The sequence below is a fragment of the Rhincodon typus genome, chromosome 28 (genome assembly GCF_021869965.1).
Source record: "Rhincodon typus isolate 14 chromosome 28, sRhiTyp1.1, whole genome shotgun sequence".
NCBI lineage: Eukaryota > Metazoa > Chordata > Chondrichthyes > Orectolobiformes > Rhincodontidae > Rhincodon > Rhincodon typus.
This window is the reverse complement of record NC_063359.1, coordinates 33,962,704-33,984,668: the sequence shown is the minus strand read 5'-3', so window position 1 is coordinate 33,984,668 and position 21,965 is coordinate 33,962,704. Positions and strand designations below refer to the sequence as shown.

Here is a 21,965-nt window from a genome sequence, read left to right as displayed (position 1 = left end):
TATTTACCATACAGCATTAAAATCCCAACATAAATACAAGTTGCTGTTCTTTTAAATAAATTAATTTTAATAACTGGTAGTTCAGGTGTTAAGCGAGGTTTAGATTTTCATTCTGAGGAAGGCAGATGGAAATGGAAGTCCTGTCCGCAGACCAGAGAGGGTTTGGAGCCTACCAGGTTCAGTACTTTGTTGAAGTAATGAAGAAAAGAATTAAACAGAGAAACAGCCTCCCAACTGTCAACTGGAGTAACAGGGGAATTAGGTTTGTGGCTGGGACTTCCCAGATTCAGATCACCACCAAAATTGTCATTGAGCTGTGTGTGTGTCCCTGAGCACAAATTGTCATTGCTGGAACATTTCAATGATAGTTTCCGACACACCCTGATTGAAGTGCTAAAGTAAATGAATTGGGGATGTGCCATGAATGTTCTTAGATGCTGCCTTATGTTAGGTGTAAATGTCTACGGACGTGGGGTGCATGGTGCCCATGGAGTGTACAGTGAGATGTTGGTGCCCAATGTCTAACATGGTGGTACTTCAGAGTGAGCAGAAGTCATCAGGAACCCGCTGTGGCTTCCACGTGAAGAAATCTTGCTGTCTAGCTTGCTTGGTACATTTAGCAAGATGGATAGCTGAATATTAATGAGGTGAGCTGTGCTGTTAATAAGATGATTACCAAGCAATAATTCCTGTTAACTGGCAACTTACCACTGCCTAGCAAGAAACTCACCATGCCACTTGGCAGAAGCATAAAAGGCACAGCATGTAGCTACTGGCGTCTGAGCTAGACCTCACTGGACTTCTCATGAAATTCTGCCTCAAATCTCGCCATGACCCACATTGCTCAGGCCCCTGTGAGACTCCATCCTAAAGACAAAATCTAGGCTAATACTTCAGTGCAGTACTTAAGGAATGCAGCACTGTTTGAGATACTGTCTTTCAGATGAGAACTGAAGTTCTCAGGACAGACTTAAAGAATCCTTTAGAGAAGAGCAAGGACATTTTCATGGTGCATTATCATGTTTTAGTGGGCAGATGTCCAGTCAAAATGATTGAAATATTTGAGATCTTAAGGGGTATGGACTGGGTGCATATAGGGAGGATGTAACTTCTTGTGTGTGTGTTTATGTATGTTTGTGTGTGTGTGTGTGCGTATGTACGTGTGTGTGTTTATGTATGTTTGTGTGTGTGTGTGTGAGTGTGTTCATGTATGTTTGTGTGTGTGTTTATGGGTGTGTGTCTGTGCACGTGTGTGTGCCTGTGTCTGCACACATGTGTGTTTGTGTGTGTGTCCCGCTGTGATTGTCTTGAGTATGTTCAAAGAGAAAAGGTTAAAGTTAAAGTTAACAACAGAACAAATCATCAGTTTGGAGCCTGCCACTTCTACACTGTATCAGTCCTCAAGAACTTATGCAACAAAACTCCTTAGCAGAGCTTGGGGTCCCACTTTCCACATTTAAATGATTCTAAAGCTGCAGGTTTTATCAGACTGAGTGGTGCATCTCCAATGTGAAAGGAATATATTCTATCACCATCAGAAATGCACGCCAATCCAAAATAAATTTAAAATGTCTATAGCCCTGCAGACATGATTTTTCCTAATGGGAAATTCCCAGTTGGAATTCCAAAATAACAACACAGAAACGTTGGGAATGTACAAAATGTCTGTCAACATCTGAAAGATATAGGTAAATATTTCAAATGTGACATTCATCAGAACTGTGTTTTTTAAACTTACACAATGCCCTCAAGACGCTGAATCCGTTTGTAATTTAGATTTTGTTGTTCTTGCATCAATAAATACTTCTCATTTTCTAATCCAGCATTCCAATCATTTGCTAAAAAATCTCTGTGAAACGAACATATAAAGCAAAAAAAATCTCAATTTATTAGCAAACAAATTAATTTACTCAACATTGCCAACCAGATTCAATAGCAATGTTCTAATATTTAATGATGAAACTTAACTGATGTTACCTAAAACTGTACTAATTCTTAAAATGGTATTGGTGGTCAACGTTAGGGACTGAGAACAGACGTTGCAAAAGCCATTCATGCTAGCCAGCATGCCCTTTTCACATCACTCTCAGCAATAACAGTAATTAATTGAGTTAAAGAACTCATTAAGAGCTCATTGAGGGTCTTGTTCAGATTTTGGTAGCAATGAATAGACTGCATGCTGGGTCTGCAGCAGGCCAGGGGAATGGAGACCAGCAGCGAACCACTCATGGCCAGAAAAGGGAGTTAGATAAGGTCCGCAGAAGACAGAATGGTGCACAGGGAGCTCAGCAATTGGTACAGAGATCCCATTCCCTCAGTGCAGGATACAATGAGCCTTTGGGCAATGCAGGACATCATCTCACTACTTACAACACACAGGGTCACAAGGAGAGGGGCCAAGGCTGCCAAACACATTTGCAAAAAATGTTGCAGCTGACAATGGAAATGTGACTCTCAGATTTTGGGTCCAGTGGCAATGAGCAGTAATATCCGTTGCACGAAGGACAGAGCCCTGAACATCAGAATGGCAGAGTAGAAAGATTAGAGGTATGGAGGCCATAGTGTCAGCATAGTATCTAAAACAGAAAATGGAGATGAGCGAGAACTAATGCTGCGGGACGCTGTGACTGTCTAGGCAGATAGCTATAGAGATTTGTTCCCTCATCACAAGAGACCTCACATCTTGCAGTACTGCGTGTCAACCCCTACCAGAAATTTTTAAAGCCACCATGGCCTTGAACTTCTTTTAGTCATGCTTCTGTTCCCACCCCAGCAACTCGGGATTGGCCACCCAATCCACCTGCAGCTGTGAGTGCTTCCCTCCAGGGACAGGACCAGGATCAGCACACAGAAATGGTCCCTCTATCTGTTTTCTTTCCTGGAAGTAAGTTTTTACTCCAGGGTTCCCATAAACAATCATCAATATTACACAATTTCATTAAAGTAGCCCTATATAATGTACATGGGCTGTCAGAGCCCATGCCCAAAGATATTGAGATATCTGTGATTATAGGACATAACTTGTTAATTTTCAAAAGTAAATGTACAACCTTTTCACGTATGTGGAAACGACAAACTAAAGAAACTATAAGATGTCTATTGAAAAAAATGAAAGTCATTAGGTGCGTTGCTGTTGTGGAGTGTTGATTACAGGATAACCCAATGTATAGCTTCAGTAACACAGTCAATATAATATTAAGGACAAAGGATGAAAAGATTATTACAGAGTGACAGGAATCATCTAAAATCCTGGGACTGAGTAGTCATCTGATACATTCTTTTCCATATAATGCCAACATGGGCAGTTTCAGTTGTCCATGGGCCGTTTCTCAAAGGGAATCTATGAAGAAGACAGAGGAAAGAACTCAGGGGTAAATCTCTCAGATTTATTAGATCATTGACAGATCAAAGACTTGCCATCATTCAGGAGAAAGGGTTAAAATCTCTGAAACCTCTTATCAAATATTTGCAATAATAAAACTCAAAACACATGGGGAAAGGGCAGTTGAGTCAGACTTTGGATAACCATCTTAGATGGCTGACACAAATGTGATGATTGAATGTCCTTATTCAAAATGACAAGGTTCTATGTTCCAACTGTTCCTCAGCAGTAGGATTTTATTAAACTCAGTGGTGATTAGCATCTCTATGTCAAATAACTCACAGGTACAAAACACTATCCGCTCAGTATTCCCATATGTGTGAAAACCACAGCAATGTTTTAAAGGTGAAGATAATCCCCCTCAAGGCTGCTATGAATAGTCAATAAATGCTGGCCTTGTCAGTGATGCCCACACCCATGAATGAATTTTAAAAAGTGCAGAAATACTTCCTGCGCTTTTTCTCGAGAAGCAAAGAGAAAGGGCTAAAGTACATACTTCAAGGTGCAAGCTCATATCAAAATTGAAAGCGGTAAGAGAAAAGAGGAGATAAATTAAGAATTAGTAGTTAGGTATTGCTAAGTTTGGGTATTAAAACCTTTAAATATGCAGGAGGGAGGTGGGGAAAAACTTAAGATAAAGAGCCTTGTGGTTTTAAGGTCCTAAAAAAGAATGAGTAAAAGTAAGTAAGTAAGTGAACTTGATTTCAACACAGTGAGCTTGCTGAGAGGGGAAATGCATGCGGGATGTCCTTTTGTAGCTTCAGATGCGTGGCAGCAAAGTTCTGAAATGCCATGAACAAAAAAGTAGTCAATAAAGTAAAGATGGTGGGACAAGTTTATTTCTGCAAAGTTCACATTCAACAAACAAATAAAAAGGAAAGAAATCAAATGAATTTGCCGCAGTATAACCATGAATGAGTTCATTCTTCAGACAGTTATTGGTTTGGTAAGGCAAAGACCTACTTGAAATTCTGAAGGATGTCATTCTTCTTGCGAATATTCAACTCATGCACTTTCAAGTTACGCTTCTGCCGCTCTGACATCTCATGTATCAGATCAGCCTCCATCAGATTCACATACAGCTTATTCATGGCTCTTTGATTTGCCAGCAAAGCCTGGTTTATAAGCTATACCAAATCAGGGCAGAAATAAGTATTGTTATTTAGCTTGTTTAGTGAAAATAATTTTTTGACACTTAAGGCACATTTTGCTCATATTTTGAGCCTGTACACTAATTTCATTGTCTCAACTTGTGCCATGACCAGAAGTCACCAGTACTTCACTCCAATGTTATTTTACTTAAAATGTTCTTATGAAAGAGTGAGATTTTGGAAGGACAAGTCTACACTGCTGTATTTCATCCACAATTACTAGAATCCTGATGGACATACTTGAATCAGGAACCATAGTGTAATTAACAAATGTTGTTAATGCATCAACTCAGTAGAAAATACTCTGATGAAGTGTTTCATTGTTCTGCTTTTGGTGAAGAATTGTCTGGTACAAAACTCAGTTTACATGACATCATATTTCCTTTCTTCAGTGACTTTCTGAATAGGACCAATACCAACAGCAAGTGCAGGACAGAAACTGCATGTGATTAGAGAATCAATGAGTTGGGAAATGGCTGGAAATGACAGTGGTGAGCAGCTTTCCAGAAGCATTTCTTTTGTGGAAAGATACCGTGCACTGAATCAAACTGGTAACATAAAACAACACTTACAAGAAACGTTACACCTGACCACTGCCATTATTATCCCCCCTCACCCCCAATGATGTCGCCCTCCCCAGCCAGGCCACAGTCACGGTTTGGAAATGTGTAGTTATGATAGAATTGGTTTGTTCTTACCATGGCTTCTTTATCTATAAATCGATGAATATCACCTAATGGGATATAAGCGATTTTTTCCAAAGCTTCCAAGCAGTCCTTAAAAGCAGCAGTTATCTGAATCACAGATGTATATTTATGTTATTGAATTTCTGTGTAAACATGTGATGTATTACTGTTGCAAAGTTTAGACCAATTAGAATATATGACCAGGGACAAAAGCAAAAAATGGTAGAAATACTAAGCAGATCAGACAGCATCTATGAAGATGAGCTTTCAACAGAATAAAACAAACTGGGAGCTAGGAGGCTACTGACAGTCATAACTCTGCCCTTGCAGTGGACCCTCTGCTCTGGCTTCATAATTCCGGCAGAAAGCTGGATGACAACCAATCAACTGCCCGATTGACGTGAGGTCCAGTGGGCTTTCTGACCAGACTGTGGCTTTCTCTTCAGGAAACTCGCTTCATCCAAAAACGGGAAAACTCTTCCCAAGAAATCTGGTGAAGAGACAAATGGGATGCCACCTTGGAAAGCATTTGGGAACATTCTGCATGACTGCCTGGGTGCAGTGTTTGAAAGTCCATGAATTTCACAGAATTGTGGAAGAAATGATAACAGCCACAAAGATCCAACATCATCGGATTTAACAGATCCAACAGCAGTCGGCAGCATGGTGGTTCAATGGTCAGCACTGCTGCCTCACAGCTCTAGGGATCCAGGTTCAATTCCACCCTCGGGTGATTGTCTGTGTGGAGTTTGCACTTCCTTCCTATGTCTGCGTCGTTCCCCTCTGGGTGCTCTTGTTTCCTTTGACAGTCGAAAGATGTGCAGGCTAGGTGGATGGGCCATGCTGTGGTGTCCAGGGATGGGCAGGCTAGGTGGGTTTTCTATGGAAAATTCAGAGTTACATGGGGTGGGTCTGGGTGGGATGCTTTTTGGATGGTGGCGTGTACTCGATGCGATGAACGGCCTCCTTCCACACTGTAGGGACTTTCTGTGGATTCATTCAGCTCAAAGTTGAGGAAAGTTTGCACAGGGAAGAGCATGGAGCATGCAAAAAGTTGAATTCCAACAATAACTCAACAACTGCTTACCTTCTTCACTCTCTCTTTTTCAAAATCTTTGTAAGTTTTATCAAGCTCGTTGATTAATTTTCTCCTGTGCAGTGATTGGTTCACAATAGCTTCCCATACTTCCTGCAGATTCTACAAATGGAAGTTTTGAGAAACTAAGATAAGTTGGGTCTTTTTTTTAAACTTCATTTCCAGAAAGTCAGGGAGAGATAAGGAGCAACACAGAGGGTGCAAAGTGGGCAGGCGAACTTAATCACATAAGAGGTCAAAAATCAGATTCCTGACAGTGAGATGAAAGTTTGCAAATAAGTCCTAGTAACTCCTAGGAACTTCACAGGGGTTTCAAGTTTCCTAAAGGCAGGCATCAGGAAGTCATTTTGTAATATTTGTATGACAAGCATTCTCATTAAAAGGTCAGCTCATCAGAATTAAATCTCCCTCCGCGGTTGAGATCTGCCCAAGCAAGCAATATAAATTGCTCAATACCCAATTGTGGAAAAGTGGCGTGCAGCAGGAAAGGTATTGTAGTTGCTGGACTTTGAATTGCTACTTTATTCTCTTTAGGAAGCGTTCATGTATGCCAAGCTATATGAAATCAGGGTGAGAATCTACCCTGAATGGGGCATAAAGGATGACCAAAGGGGAGAGGCAGGTGTGCAACGGTCACAGGTCAAAGATATTGGCCAAGGGTGGAAGTCTGTCTAGTTAAGGGAGGCAGGCTAAATGGGGAAGTGAGGCAGGCTGGCATCCACTCCAAGAGCTCAAATGATGCTCCTGATTTGTAGGGAACAACGGCCTATGTGTGTTCTTAAATATGACACCATAACCTTCAGCCTCCTAAGGTAACAGTTGGGGTGTCAACTTCCTGCCTTACCCTACCACAAAATGTGGTATCCACCCTATGTATAGGTAACAGATTTGAACATGAGAACACCCCAAAGTCATGAAGCAGGAAGTCATTATTCCATTGGTATTAGGCCATTACAAACAGGAAAGGAAACTGAAGATGAACAAGGAATTATTTACAGAACATACATGGAACAAAGCCGGTGGGATACATTGGGGATCCTTTGTCTATATGCTCCCCCTTCCCATCAGTCCACTTCCTACCAAAGATGTCTTTTTTCCAGCAAAAGTCCATTTGACTACTCCAGATGTCCTCTTTCACCCTAGCCACCTGCTGGTGGTGGTCATGGAAAACTTCTGAGGGCCTTGGACCAGCGCCTTCCATCACCGTCACCACCTACTGCTGGAGATCCCATTCCACATGTACATGTAACAAGCTGAGAAATGTACAATTGTGTGAGGAAAACCAACATGCCCCCAAGCAAAGACACACTCCCTTGTATGCCTGATGCTGAACTTTGACTATGTAGTGGAAGTATCTACTCAAAGTGTGGGTTGTAAAAATAATACATATTTGATTAAAGATGTGAGTGAATGATAAGTACAGACCAGATGGATTGCTTCCCATTGCGTTGAACTGGCCTGGGCAAGAAGTAAGACTTCTACAAACTACCATCCTGCTCTGGGTGACGAAAGCAGGGGGAATAAATCAACCAGAGTTTGAAGATGATTTTACAAGTGGATATCAAACAAACGCAGGAATGGGCCTGACTGATGCCTTCCACGATTATAATATTTTTAAACAAACAGTCACTAGTAAAATGAAGGCACAAAGCTTCCCAACGAAACCTGTTGGGTTTATCTGTGTATGTGTGTGTGTTAATTACCCCCTCGAGTTTTATGTCAGAGACAGTCAATCTTAAACTACAACTGTGGATTTCCCATGAGCCAGTTATGAGTAACGGTGACAGAAGTAATATCATCATGAATGATGCATCACTCATTTCAATAAAACTTCTCATATAACACAACCAATGGTGTACTACGAGGAATTCCGTACCCTCTAGTAATGAACTAAATGAAATTGCCATTAGAATTACAATGCACATTTATCAAAATAATTTTTTCTTTAACATAGAACAAAATATATTCACATGCTTACAAACAAAAATTTAATTGACACAAAAAGCTTTGAGAACTGCAGCTCTAATATGAATATATGAATCTCTGTGGGTTTTTTCCCCAGATCATATATGAATAATTTTACAGCAGTTCAATAGATTGCATCATTATTCACATGCTAACATTTAGCAGCTGTCAACTCATTACAGGCAGCAGAGAAATCCTCAGGGAAGTGAAGTCTATCATAACCACTGTGTTTTCCAACATTAATCAGCATAGTAACAGGAAAACTTCACAAGGTTAACTGCTTCATTTAACTTGATATTATTGGTTGCTGGCAGAGCAGAAAGCACAACAACTTATATTTATATAAAACCTAAAATATTCTGAGGCACCTCACAGGAGCATTATAAAACAAAATATGATACAGAATTGTCCAAGCAAACATTTGGTCAGATAGCCAAAAGCTTGATGAAAAGTTAGGTTTTAAGGGGTGTCTTAAGGGGAAATGCAAGGCAGCAAGCTGGAGAAGTAGAGGGAGACAATTCTAGAGCTTGGAGTGGCAGGCAACTGAAGACATGGCCACTGTCGGTGAAGCCATTAATATTGAGGATGCACGGAGGTCAGGATATTTCAAATGATTGTGGGGTTGGAAGAAATTTCAGAGATAGAGAAGGTGAAGCACAGTGAGATTTAAAAACAAAGACAATAATTTTAAATCAAGACGTTCAGAGATAGCAAGAACTGCAGATGCTGGAGTCAGAGACAACGCAGCGTGGAGCTGGAGGAACACAGCAGGCCAGGCAACATCAGAGGAGCAGGAAAGCTGACGTTTCGGGTCCTTCTTCAGAAATGAGGAGGGGGACGGGAGCTGGGAAATAAATAGAGAGGAGGAGTGGGGCTGGGGAAGGTAGGTGGGATGGTGATAGGTGAGTGCAGGCAGGGAGTGGTGGGGATTGGTCAGTGGGATGGGTGGGACGGATAGGTGGATGAGAAGATGGACAGGTTGTGTCAGGTTAAGGAGGCAGGGATGAGAGGGAGGGTTGGTCATGGGATGAGGCCGGGGGTGGAGAGATTTTAAAACAGGTAAATTCCATGTTTAGGCCATTGGGCTGTAGGCTCCCCAGGCAGAATATGGGGTGTTGTTCCTCCAGTTTGTGTGTGGTGTCATTGTGACACTGGAGGAGGCCCAGGATGGACAGTTCACCCAGGGAGTGGGAGGGAGAATTAAAATGGTTGGCAGCCAGAAGGTGTTGTTGTTTGTCGTGTACAGAGTGCAGATTCTCTATGAAATGGTCTCCGAGCATACGCTTGGTCTCACTGATGTAGAGGAGGCCACACAGGGAGCAGTCGATACAGTAGACCAAGTTGACGGATGTGCAGGTGAAGCTCTGTCTGATATGAAATGTTTGTTTTGGGCCTTGAATGGAGATAAGGGGTGAGGTGTAGGGGCAGGTGTAGCACTTCCTGCAGTGGGACGGGAAAGGTACCGGGTGTGGTGGGGTTAGCAGGGAATGTGGAGCGGACGAGGGAGTTGCGGAGACAGCGGTCCCTATAAAAGGCAGATAGGGATGGGGAGGGATATATCTCTTTGGTTGTGGGGTTGGATTGTAGGTGGCGGAAGTGACGGAGAATGATACGTTGGGTGCAGAGGTTGGTGCGTTGATATGTGAGGACAATGGGGATTCTGTCTTTATTTTTGTTTGGGGGAGGGGTTGTAAGGGCAGAGGTGCGGGAAATGCAAGAGATGCGGTTGAAGCCATTTTCAGTCATCAGAGGGGGGAAGTTGCGGTCCTTGAAATAGGAAGACATTTGGGATATTCGGGAATGGAATGCTCCATCTTGGGAGCAGATGCGGTGGAGGCGGAGGAATTGAGAGTAGGGGATCTTGCAGGAAGGTAGGTGAGAGGAGGTGTAGTCTAGGTAGCTGTGGAGTCGGTGGGCTTGAAATAGATGTCAGTTTCTAGGCGGTTACTAGAGATGGAGATGGAGAGGTCCAGGAAGGGGAGGGAGGTATCAGAGATGGTCCAGGTGAATTTGAGGTTGGCGTGAAAGGTGTTAGTAAAGTTGATGAACTGATCAAGCTCCTTGTGGGAGCATGAGGCAGCGCTGATACAGTCATCAATGTAGCGGAGGAAGAGGTGGGGAATAGTGCCAATGTAAAGTGGAAAAGGGACTGTTCCACGTATCCTATGAAGAGGCAAGCATAGTTTGGGCCCATGCAGGTGCCCATGTGCTCTGTACACGACAAACAACAACACCTTCAGGTTGCCAACGATTTTAACTCCCCCCTCTCACTCACTGGGCGACATGTCCATCCTGGGCTTTGTCCAGTGTCACAATGACGGAAACTGGAGGAGCAACACCTCATACTCTGCCTTGGGAGCCTGCAGCCCTATGGCTTAAACATGGAATTCACTAGTTTTAAATCTCCCCACCCCTGGCCTCATCCCATGTCCAACCCTCCCTCTCATCCTCAACTCTTTGACCTGATACAACCTATCCATCTTCTCTCCCACCTATCCGCCCCACCCATCCCACTGACCAACCCCCACCACTCCCTCCTGCACTCACCTATCACCATCCCACCTACCTTCCCGAGCCCCACCCCTCCTCTTTCTACTTATTTTCCAGCTCCCTTCCCCCTCCCCATTTCTGAAGAAGGATCCCAACCTGAAACGTCAGCTTTCCCGCTCCTCTGATGCTGCCTGGCCTGCTGTGATCCTCCAGCTCCACACTGTGTTATCTCTGACTCCAGCATCGGCAGTTCTTACTATCTCTCAGTGAACACAGGGGTCTTGGCAAAGGTGACTTGGTGTTAGATAAGTTTGGGCAACAATGTTTTGGATAACTTTGAGTTGATAACTTGTAAACCTTTGGAGATCAGGCAGGAGTGTGTTAGAATAGTCAGGTTTAGAGGTAACAAAGGTTTGAATGATGGTTTCAGCAGAAGATGAACTGCAGTGGATTGTCGGGTGATGTTACAGATGTGGAAAAAGGCAGTAGTTAATAGCATAATACAAGGTACAAAGTTCATCTCATGGGTCAAATGTGACACCAGAGTTGCAAACAGACTGGTTAGATCTCAGACAATTGCCACAGGGAGGAATAGAATCAGTAGCTGAAACAGTGTTTGGAATACAGGTCTGAAATAACATATTGGAGAATATAACTAGGAAACCAATAGGCAAGTCACATACCCACCAGAAACTCTGTTTGCTCATGGATACTTAAGATATTCTATGACTAGGACCAGAGGGCATATTGAGTACAGATAGCAATGTTATCACTTAACTTGATAACTATCCTTATTTCTTGTTAATTTAGTTTTCTATTAAGTTGTGCCCTCTAAATAGGGCATGCATTTGTTAGACTTTTTGTGTTTCCTGACACTGGGACAATCAATGTCTCTCTGTCATTCATTAAGAAAAGACATTTCTCCCACAGCTTATTGCGGGTTTGACCAATCCTTAGTTTGGCAAGGAATCATGAATTCTGCATTTGAAGATAGAACACTTTACATAACTTTCAAACTGCTGCATGATTCCTCCTGTTGACAGTAAACTGGCATTAGAAATGAAGAAAGCTTAGAATTGTACCTCAAATATTATTGCAGAACTATCAGTGATATTTTCTGTCTTTGACCACAGTTCCTGAACGGTTTGATAAGACTTCTCCACTTCCTGCAGTAGGTGTTCTGCAGCTTCGGTAAATCGCTTCTCCAACTCCTGGGACAGTCAAACATAGAGATTACTTCTCACCTTGAAATATATATAAGAAAAAAGCTGCATCGGGATCAAAGGTGAGATGTTGTGACAATACATGGGAAGCTACAACAGAAGAGTAATAATCTTCAGCTGCAGTACTTGGTAAATGAGTCAATCTGTTGTCAGTCTAAGTCTGACCTGGTTGTCACAAATGATTCACTGATTGGAATAGACATTTGTTTTTAAATGATTCTTCTAATTTGTTGTGGAAACACTCAGTTAGTCACACAGGTGTGAAAAAAAAGTTATTTTCTAAGTTCTTTCCCTAATCACTTATCCCTGCACTCTCCAAATCCCAACAATGCTTCTCCATTCATCAAGTCAGTTTTGCCATTGCTAACCAACTCAACCATACACTGACACTTCAGTGCAATAGACCATTTTAAAATCATTACTTTCTCTCACCTTGGCCATTCCCCCATTTCAACCCTTCACCTTGTCTCACCTTAAGTCCAAAGAATGCAGACCGGAACAGATATCTTGAACAACTGATTTAGCCATCCACCACCAAATTTGGCATGACCACGTGAACTGCAAATGGATAATGCTTTTGTCTCCCAAAACTGCTATTCCAAGATCATCCTGGAAGGCAAAGATGATCCCTGGCAATTTTTCTCTTCTGCAGACTGTCTTCAAAAACCCTTCTCCTGTCTCCTCCACCCTCACCTCCAACAAGAAATGTGAGGAGATCGTGATCTATTTTTGTCACTGCTAATATGAATCAATCCGATCAGGTACATCTGTCACTTCCCTTCTTCCCCTAGCTAATTGGACCAAAATGCCTCTAAAGTTCCTCCCAGCCATATCCAAAAACTTACATATTTCTATACTTTTTCTCCTATCTACTTCATACCTTCTCCAAGCACATTTTGTCCAAGGGACCCTCCTCATAATCCAACCATTTCCCAATAAAACTGATAACCACACAGTTCCCATCTTAGCTGCAAATGTAAACTATTTCCCCTGTTCGAGATCTGACCTCCTCTCCATTACACTACTCCTCTTATAACAAGCCACCCTAAGAACATAAGGAACAGGAGCAGGAGTGGGCCCTATGATCCTTTGAACCTGCTCTGCCATTCAATAAAATCAGAAATAATTTTTTACCTTAACTCTTTTCCTGCCTGATTCCTATGTATATGATGCACTGAGAGAACAAACATTAGAGTCTCTCAGCTGTAAATACTCTTGACCCTGCCATTCTTGCAAACCTGTCTCCAATCTTCCTTTCCTTTCATTGCCACCTCCCAAACTTTTCCATGAACATGTTGCTTAAATCCCTCCTGTAGTGATTGGAATGAGGTCAGCCAGGTGGATCTTGTAGATTATGAGTTCCCTGATTGGGTTTGTTAACCTGCTCCAATCAGGGAGCCCTGGCTGACAGATATAAACAGGAGTCTTGGGGATTCTGCTCATTGTAGGAGCCAGCTCTGAACTAGCGAGGTCAGTGTCATGTACTATGCATGTATAAATAAAGGGTGACTTGGTTATGGGATACCAGCCTTCGTGGAGTTATTTCACCTCCAATCAATTTTCTGCCTGTCATCGCACAAAAGAGTTTTAACAACGTTTCAGATGACATTCCACATCACAAAATCACTGAATGATGACTATAATGAAGCCAACATATCCCTCCTTGTCCTCTCTCCAGTCTTTGACTTGGTTGATGACACTATACTCTCTCAACTTCATCCATCTGTGAGGGTCTGCAGTCTCCAGGTTCCATTCTTATCCAAAAATAGATAATCCAAAAATTGAAAAATAGAAAGTGCCACAGGTTTGGCAGCATCTCTGGAGAGAAAAACAAGGTTAACATTTTGAGTTCGACATGATTCTTCATCAGCCTGAAGAGCTAAACTTGAAATGTTAACTCTGTTTCTCTGTCTACAGATGCTGCCAAGCCTGCTGATTTCTCCGGCATTTTCTGTTTTTATTTCAGATTTCCAGCATCTGCAGTATTTTGCTTTTATTCCATTCTTATCTACATAGACATAACTAAAATGTCACTCATAATGGCATCTCTTTCCTTGTGTGGGATCATAAGAGTATATGAATGGAAATTAAAAGGAGCATTCATCTTGTCAACAGATTCATCTCAACAATACGCTACATGTCAGATTCCTATCACAGACAGCATTAAATCTGCTTTCCTAATGGAAGGGATAAAGGAAATGTTATCATACCCTGCTGATAGCAGCCAGTTCTTCTTCTAACTTCTTCACTGTTGCCCCATGGTTTTCCTGCTTGTTAGCAAGCAGATGGTGAATAATGTTGGAACCTATCTTTGCAGGAACTGTCATTTAAAAGATAAAAGACCACGTAAGACAACACATTTCAATCATAATATCTTGTGTGAAATTTGTGGTTTGTTCTTTTATAGAAAAGGGGTGATTTCAAGATGACTCATGACAAATATCTCAGTCGCGTCGAAATGTAGTTATAAGTCAGAAATAAAAGGAGAAAATCAGGTGGAACTTATAATAGAATTTTGAATCAATTTACCATTGAAATAAACAAGATTAATGGGTTCAAGAAACAGTTGGATAAAATTCCAGGAAGTGGGAATTGAGGGATATGGTGAAAAGCTTGGTTAATTTATCAATAAGTAATGAGAATGTAAAGACCTTTCTATGTTGTTAAAAATACTAATATTATCTTCACAAAATTTCTTCTAATTTTACTGCACAATGACATTTTGTAATTGCTGTTGAGCTCCATGCATCTATCCCCATGCTTAGTCATTTTGCGTCAAGTATATCAGCTCAGTGAGAGATCTGCATTTTTGAACAGCATTGCAAACCTTAAGGTTGGATTATATTATTTCAATTACTTCTTTATTTCCTAACAAATTCAAATTCAGTTCTTCAGGTGGGGGATTTTAAATTTCAGGTGAGAAGCCAACAGGCTGCCTGCCCAGGAGCTGAAGAGGAAGGTCTCATCAGTATTTACAGTCTGCCAGATAGCTGCTCATCTGAAAAGGATGGGCAGGGGCAACTCTTTTGCTTTGGACCTATGAAGATCGAGGAGCCTGGGAATCACAATCATGAAGTTTCTGGGTGGTAGAGAAGGGGAACATATGGCAGAGTTGGCCCAAACTCGTTTGTCAGGCTAGGATGAGCACTCAAGGATAAGTCTTGCACTCAGCTTGCAGGACCTTCACTAGGTGCCTGCCAGCTTTTACTGAAACAACCACCTCACATAACAGGCAGCTAATTAGGACATTAATAGGACAGTAATTTGATTCCTTATAGGAATTGGAGTCAGGTCAAGAAAACTCCTAAATAGTACTAAAACAGCCATGGGCTGGAAAATAGTGCATTCTTTTAAATTAAAAGCACTTACTGCACTATGTCCTTGTGAAGATAGTGCTGGTAGTATCACAGAATCATAGAAGTGTTATGGTGCAGAAGGAAGCCATTCAGCCCATCATTAGCAGCAACAGGGCAGCACAATATAACCTGTCAAATTCAGCTCACCATCATCTCATTTCTATTGGATAGGAGGTGCCAATTTCTACCTCAAAAAGTGAAAATCGATGGCAAGGTGGGACACTATCACCACAGCACCTCTAGCATGTTATGAAAAGAAGAAAAAAAACAAGCTATGAATTGTGAATTTCCTCCCTATCAAGAGAAGCCTGCTGTGTAAATGTTAAATGATGATAAGATCAAGTTTGGTGTAACAGTAGACTGAAAGTCCTACATTCAGTGTTCATCTGTACAATTACTGACTTGTAACATTCTGGTTCAGTATCTCTAAGTTAAGGAAGAAGGAAATGAATCAGTTGTCCCAGCCAGTCCCCCTCCACTGACACCCTCATCCGCTTAACAGAACTTGTCCTTATCCTGAACAACTTCTCCTTTAACTCCTCCCACTTCCTACAAACTTCCCCCTCCCCATTTCTGAAGAAGGGTCCTGACCTGAAACGTCAACTTTCCTGCTCCTCTGATGCTGCCTGGCCTGCTGTGTTCCTCCAGCTCCATACTGTGTTATCTCTGACTCCAGCATCTGCAGTTCTTGCTATCTCTGAGTATTCCTACTCCTGTTGGTCCTTATTTATAAGTCAGTCTGTGGATATTGAGTGAGAATAGAACCAGGCTCACCCTCTATGTTCACTCAGAAAAATGGCCTATAGATCAATTGTCTGGACTCAAATATTACGAATGACATTTAGGTGAGATACCAGCATAGTGGAAGAGCTTTCCTCTTTGAAATCCCTTCAGGAACTGAGGGGGAGAGAAATTGGGGAAATGCCCATTTAAATGACTAGGTTCAGATTGCATAAGACCAAAGCATACTTACCAACTACATCAGGAAGCCCTTTCACCTCTCTCACCGCATTGTTCTGTTCGACAACCTCTTTAGGCTTAATGGCTGAAAGGACTGCATTTCTGCAATATCAGAATGCATGAATAGTCTTTCCCAAAGCAAAATAAGTGACAATTGATAATGATAATAAAAATGAGCAAATATTAATCTGTTTTACAAATCCATCAAATTATAAAATAATTAGTTTTAGCACTGTGAACTCTCCAGAAGCATTGAAACAGTTTTTCCTCCTCTGTCTGCATAGTTTGCAAGCAATCCCCTTCCCAAAACTGTGCATTTAACTTGGTGTTCAACATTTTGTGAGAACAAAAGAGTGACAAAAAGGCTGGGAACCCAGATTATTGAGACTGGATGCTGTCATGACCCTTACTTCTACCCAGAAACATTAACTTCCTCACTCCACAGATGGTGCCTGAGCTGCTGGAGTATTTCCAGCATTTCCCATTTTTATTCCTTGTTTCTCATCCTTGTTGGAGGTGATTGACATTGTTGGAGGTGTGGACCTTACCATGTTCAGTAGTAAGTGCTCTACTACTCCATAGCCTGCTGCTATTTACCATCAAAGCTCACAGGCTTGAGCCAAGAATTGGAATATTGCTGCCTATAAAATCATATCTTTGCCTGAGTTTGTGGTTCCAGGAGAAGTGGGGATAGGGAGGAACAAAAATTGAAAAACCATGAAAGTGGAAGGTATATAAAGCTAACATTCAAATTTCATGAGATTAAAAGACAGTGGCTCTCATGGAATCAACAGTTATCTATTATCGGTAAGAATAAATGAGTCTTTCTTGGATTGGAAAGTTCTAACTAGTATAGTGCCAAGGTATCATTGCTGGGGTTTTCAACTATTTACAATCTATATCAGTGATTTGAATGAGGGTCCAAATGTACTGTAACTAATTTTGCTGATGACACCAATATAGGTTGGAAAGGGACATAACAAGAGGAGGTAGAGAGTCGCAGGGATACAAACATGTTAAGTAAGTGGGCAAAGATTTGGCAGATGGTGTATATAGCAGGTATAAATGAACATGTCAATTTTGGTAGGAAGAAAAGAAACACTATACACTATTTAAATGGTGGGAGAAATCAGAACTCAGTGGTACAAAGGGATCTGGCTGTCCGGGTTCATGAATTACATCAAATTAGCATGCAGGCACAGCAGGTGATTAAGAAGGCAAATGGAACAGTGTCATTTATTACAAATGGAATAGAATACAAAAACAGGGAAGTTTTACTGCAGTTGTATGGGGTATAGTGAGATCACATCTTAAGTACTGTGTGCAGTTTTGATTTCCTTATTTTAAAAAAGGATAATACAGCTTTAGAAACACTTCAGAGGTAATTCACTCAAATCAATCCTAGGATGAAGGGCTTATTTTATGAAGAAAAGTTGAACAGGTTAGGCACATATCCACTGGAATTTAGGAGAATGAAAGGGGATCATATTGAAACATATAAGATTACCTATGGTCTTACTGAATGGGGCAACAGGCTTGAATGACCAAAGGCCTACTCTTAATTCTAAATCCTAAGTTCCTGTTTCCCAAGTAATATTGAAAGGCCATCTGAAGCCACTGTGTATATTGCTGCTTTGTCTTCATTCAACATTGCCTGTTGCTGGTGGTATCAATAAATGCAGTTGTGTCCATCAAAATTAATCTATCAGTCAAAATAGTACACTGAGATTGACTCTATATGTTACCTGTGTAGCACTGGATTTTCAGTTATACCATCATTTAACAGTCCTTCCATCCATGTACGTCGCCGAGATGAGAGAACGTGTCCTGTTGATGTGTCCAAATGTCGAACAATGGGAATTCTCCCACTGTCAAGGGGAACTGCATGGTGCTGGGACTTTCTTCTTGCTTCCCCCAGTGTACGGACAAGTTGAACCTTTACAGAAGTAAGAGCCTTTATAAACTGAAATGCACCTTTAGGAAGGTGGGAATTGATACAATATCAAAAATAGTAATTCTCTTCATGTTATTCAGGCTAATGATGATAAGATTTGCTAGGATCAAGAAGGGAGATATTGTACTGCAATATGTTCTACTTCAGGACGCCAACTTTACTGGCTTTCTATTTCACGCACCAATTACTCAATATTCTCTGAGTGAAATTCCTAACTTAACATTAAATTGGAGACACGACATAATAACACAGAGGGGGGAATTTAATGCCCTTCCTCAAAGTGAGTTTGTTGGCAAGGGTGTATTTAACAGGGAGATCCCGCCACTTGCTTGTCTATGCCTTGGTTTCGTCAGGCGTAGGGATATCCTTGGACAGCCTTTCTACCCTGACATCAATTCAAGTCCTGAAGTGGACAATTAATGTTCATTTAAGGATTTTTAAAAACTTATTCACTCATGGGATATGGGCATTGCTGGCTAGCCAGCATTTATTATCCTAGTTGCCCTTGAGAAGGTGCTGGTGAACTGCCTTCTTGAACCGCTGCAGTCCATCTACTGCAGGTAGATCCACAATGCCCTTAGGAGAGGATTTTGAACCAGCGACAGTGAAGGAACGGCGATATATTTTCAAGTCCGGTTGTGAGTGCTTGGAGGTGAACTTGCATGTGGTGGCGTTTCCATGTATCTGCTGCCCTTGTCCTTCAAGATAGAATATGGAGTTCAATTTGGATAAATGCAAGGTATTGCATTTTGGTATAAAAAGGGTAGAGCTTATACAATTAATGGTAGGGCTTCGGATAGTGTTGTAGAACAGAAGGACCTAAGGGTGCAGGTACATAATTCTTTGAAGTTTGCATCACATATAGACAGGGTGGTTATAAAGGCATTTGGCAGGCTTGCTCTCATTGCTCAGTCCTCTGAGTATAGGAGTTGGGAAGTCATGTTGAAGTTGTACAGGACATTGGTGAGGCCTCTTCCGGAATACTGTGACCAGTTTTGGTCGTCCAGTTATAGGAATGATCTTATTAAGCTAGAGAGGGTTCAGAAGAGATTTGCCAAAATGTTGCCGGGTATGAAAGGTCTGAATTATAAAGAAAGGCTGGGACTTTTTTCACTGGAGCATAGGAGGTTTAGAAGCAACCTGATAGACATTTGTAAAATAATGAAAGATATAGATAGAGTTAATAGTAGTTGTCTATTCCCTAGGATGGGGGATTTCAAGACTAGGGAGCACATTTTTAAAATGAGATGAGAGAGATTTAAAAAAGAGATGAGAGGCAAATTTTTTACACAGAGGGTGGTTCGCATGTGGAATGAACTTCCTGAGGAAGTGGTGGGTGCGAGAACAATTACAACGTTTAAAAGACATTTGGATAGGTACATGAATAGGAAAGGTTTGGAGGGATATGGGGCAGCAACAGGCAGGTGGGACTAGTTTAGTATGGGATTATATTTGGCATGGACTAGTTGGACCGAAAGGTCTGTTTCTGTGCTGGATGAATCGATAAGTGGTTGTGGATTTGGAAGGTTCTGACTAAGGATCTTTGGTCAATTTCTGCTGTATATCTTGTAGATTGTACACACTGCTGCTACCAAGCATTTTGTGGAGGGAGTGGATGTTTCTGGATGCGGTGCCGATCAAGCAGGCTACTTTATCTTTGATGGTGTCAAGCTTCTTGAGTGTTATTAGAATGGCATCCAACTAGGCAAGTGGGAGAATTCCATCACACACCTGACTTGTGCCTTGTAGATGATGGCCAGACTTTGGGAAGTCAGCATGTGAGTTACTTGCTGCAGTATTCCTAGCCTCTGACCTGCTCTTGCAGCTTTATGTTGCAAGTCCAGTTGAGCTTCTGGTTAATGGTAACCCCAAAGATGCTGACAGTGTGGAATTCAGTGATTGTAAGGCCATTGAATACTAAGGGGCCATGGTTAGATTGACTCTTATTGAGTTCTGAAGCAGGGTCACAGGACCCAAAACGTTAACTCTATTTTGTCTCCACTGATGCTGCTGGACCTGGTGTGTTTTTTCAGCAATTTCTGCTTTTGTTTCTGATTTCCAGCATCCACAGTTCTTTAGTTTTTTTGTCTCTTATTAGAGAATGTCATTGCCTAACATTTGCATGGTATGGATGTTACTTGCCACTTGTCAACTCAAGCCTGGATATCTCAATTGGCCATATTCTCCCAATGGCCTTTGGGGGACTCACCATGCCGGAACTCTGAAAAGATTAGCAGGCTTACAGGCGAAGGGGGGAGGTCTCATTCAAAGGCATGAACAAGCCTGGAATTGGAAAAGTGGGGTACATTGTCCCTGCTGTTAGACTCCCTGCCTCAACCCTTGTGACTGCCACCCAATTACACCCAATCCCACATTAAGGCACCTCTGTCTAAGTCCCTCGGTGATCCTGGGCCTCAGATGAGTGCATTTCTAGAACCTAGCACCACTCCCCAGTGATGCTGATGAGCAATGCTCAGCTCCTCTGATTGGACACCAAATCTTGGGGTAATTTGCTCTGGGTCCTTGCTCGAGGGGAAGGTCTGTTGGCATTTGATTTCGTTCGGCCTTCCCCAAAGGAGGTGTCAGTGGGGGCTCCAGCTGTGCTGCCCTCCACTGGGCAAGATGTTTATCTCCAATAAATACCGTCCATAGTCATTACAGCACAGGGACAGGCCATTCAGCCCAACGAGCACATCCTAGCTTCACATAAGCCTCTTTCCACCCTTCTTCATCTCATTCCAATCAGCATACCTTTCTATTTCTTTCTCCCTCCTCTGTCTGCTTGCTTTCCTTAAATGCTATTCAACTCAACCACTTCTCGAATAACAAGTTCTATATTCAATCAACAACAACAACTTATATTTAGATAGGACCCTTATTGTAATGAAATATCCTGAAGCAGATAATAACAAAAATGACCAAAAATAACTATACTAAAATGCATAACAACCAATTTTAGATTATTATTGTGCAAGGCTATGTGGAAAAAGCAAGAAATCTAACTATGATCATGATGCTCCTTTAAAGAGCTGATGTGGACAAGATGGGCTGAATGGCTTCCTTCTGCACTCTAACTCTTCTGTGATTCTGTGATAAACAGTATAATGCCAACGCAGAACGATTTTGGATATCTGATGCCAATGTGGCTGCTCATTGTAGAAGTCTTTATGTCTTTACCTCAGCATCGAAGATTTGCCTGTAGACTTTTCCACTGGGTACAACACGAACTTCACCCATGATGAAATGGAGCTGTATTTAGTCATTTAGAATGATTCAGGCAAGAAAACAACTTGTTTCTAAAAGGTAGGGAAGACATATTATTAAAGAGAATTCTAAATTTAGAGGCAAATTCATGTGTGGCCACTGTGCTAGCAAAAACAATACACTGTGCTAACATTTCAACAATTTTACATCTGGAATCATCCCCACAAAATCAGTACAGCATGAACAGTATAGAAAGCTGTTAGTTCACCATAAAAAGCAACTGGCCTGGATGGAGTCCCTGCTGTGCGCTTAGATCTATGCATACTGCTGGCAGGAATATTTGTAGACATCTTTAACCTCTCCTTGGAGATAGTAAGAACTGCCGATGCTGGAGTCAGAGATAACACAATGTGGAACTGGAGGAACACAGCAGGCCCGGCAGCATCAGAGGAGCAGGAAAGCTGACATTTCGGGTCAGGACCCTTCTTCAGAAATTCA

The 21,965-nt window shown here is 41.7% G+C and overlaps 1 protein-coding gene across 1 annotated transcript in view; it reads right to left on the bottom strand.

The window, feature by feature from the left end:
* LOC109915725 (coiled-coil domain-containing protein 180-like) overlaps positions 1-21,965 on the bottom strand; it is a 100,047-nt gene that overhangs the window by 73,462 nt on the left and 4,620 nt on the right. Inside the window, exons 2-10 of the mRNA XM_048613391.1 lie at positions 21,441-21,559; positions 18,055-18,245; positions 16,323-16,411; positions 14,204-14,313; positions 11,853-11,981; positions 6,307-6,417; positions 5,232-5,327; positions 4,346-4,509; positions 1,739-1,849 (exon numbers count right to left, since the gene is read on the bottom strand). Of these exons, the coding sequence (XP_048469348.1) occupies positions 1,739-1,849; positions 4,346-4,509; positions 5,232-5,327; positions 6,307-6,417; positions 11,853-11,981; positions 14,204-14,313; positions 16,323-16,411; positions 18,055-18,245; positions 21,441-21,500 (1,061 nt within the window). The 5' untranslated portion in view covers positions 21,501-21,559. The remainder of the gene's footprint in view (positions 1-1,738; positions 1,850-4,345; positions 4,510-5,231; positions 5,328-6,306; positions 6,418-11,852; positions 11,982-14,203; positions 14,314-16,322; positions 16,412-18,054; positions 18,246-21,440; positions 21,560-21,965) is intronic.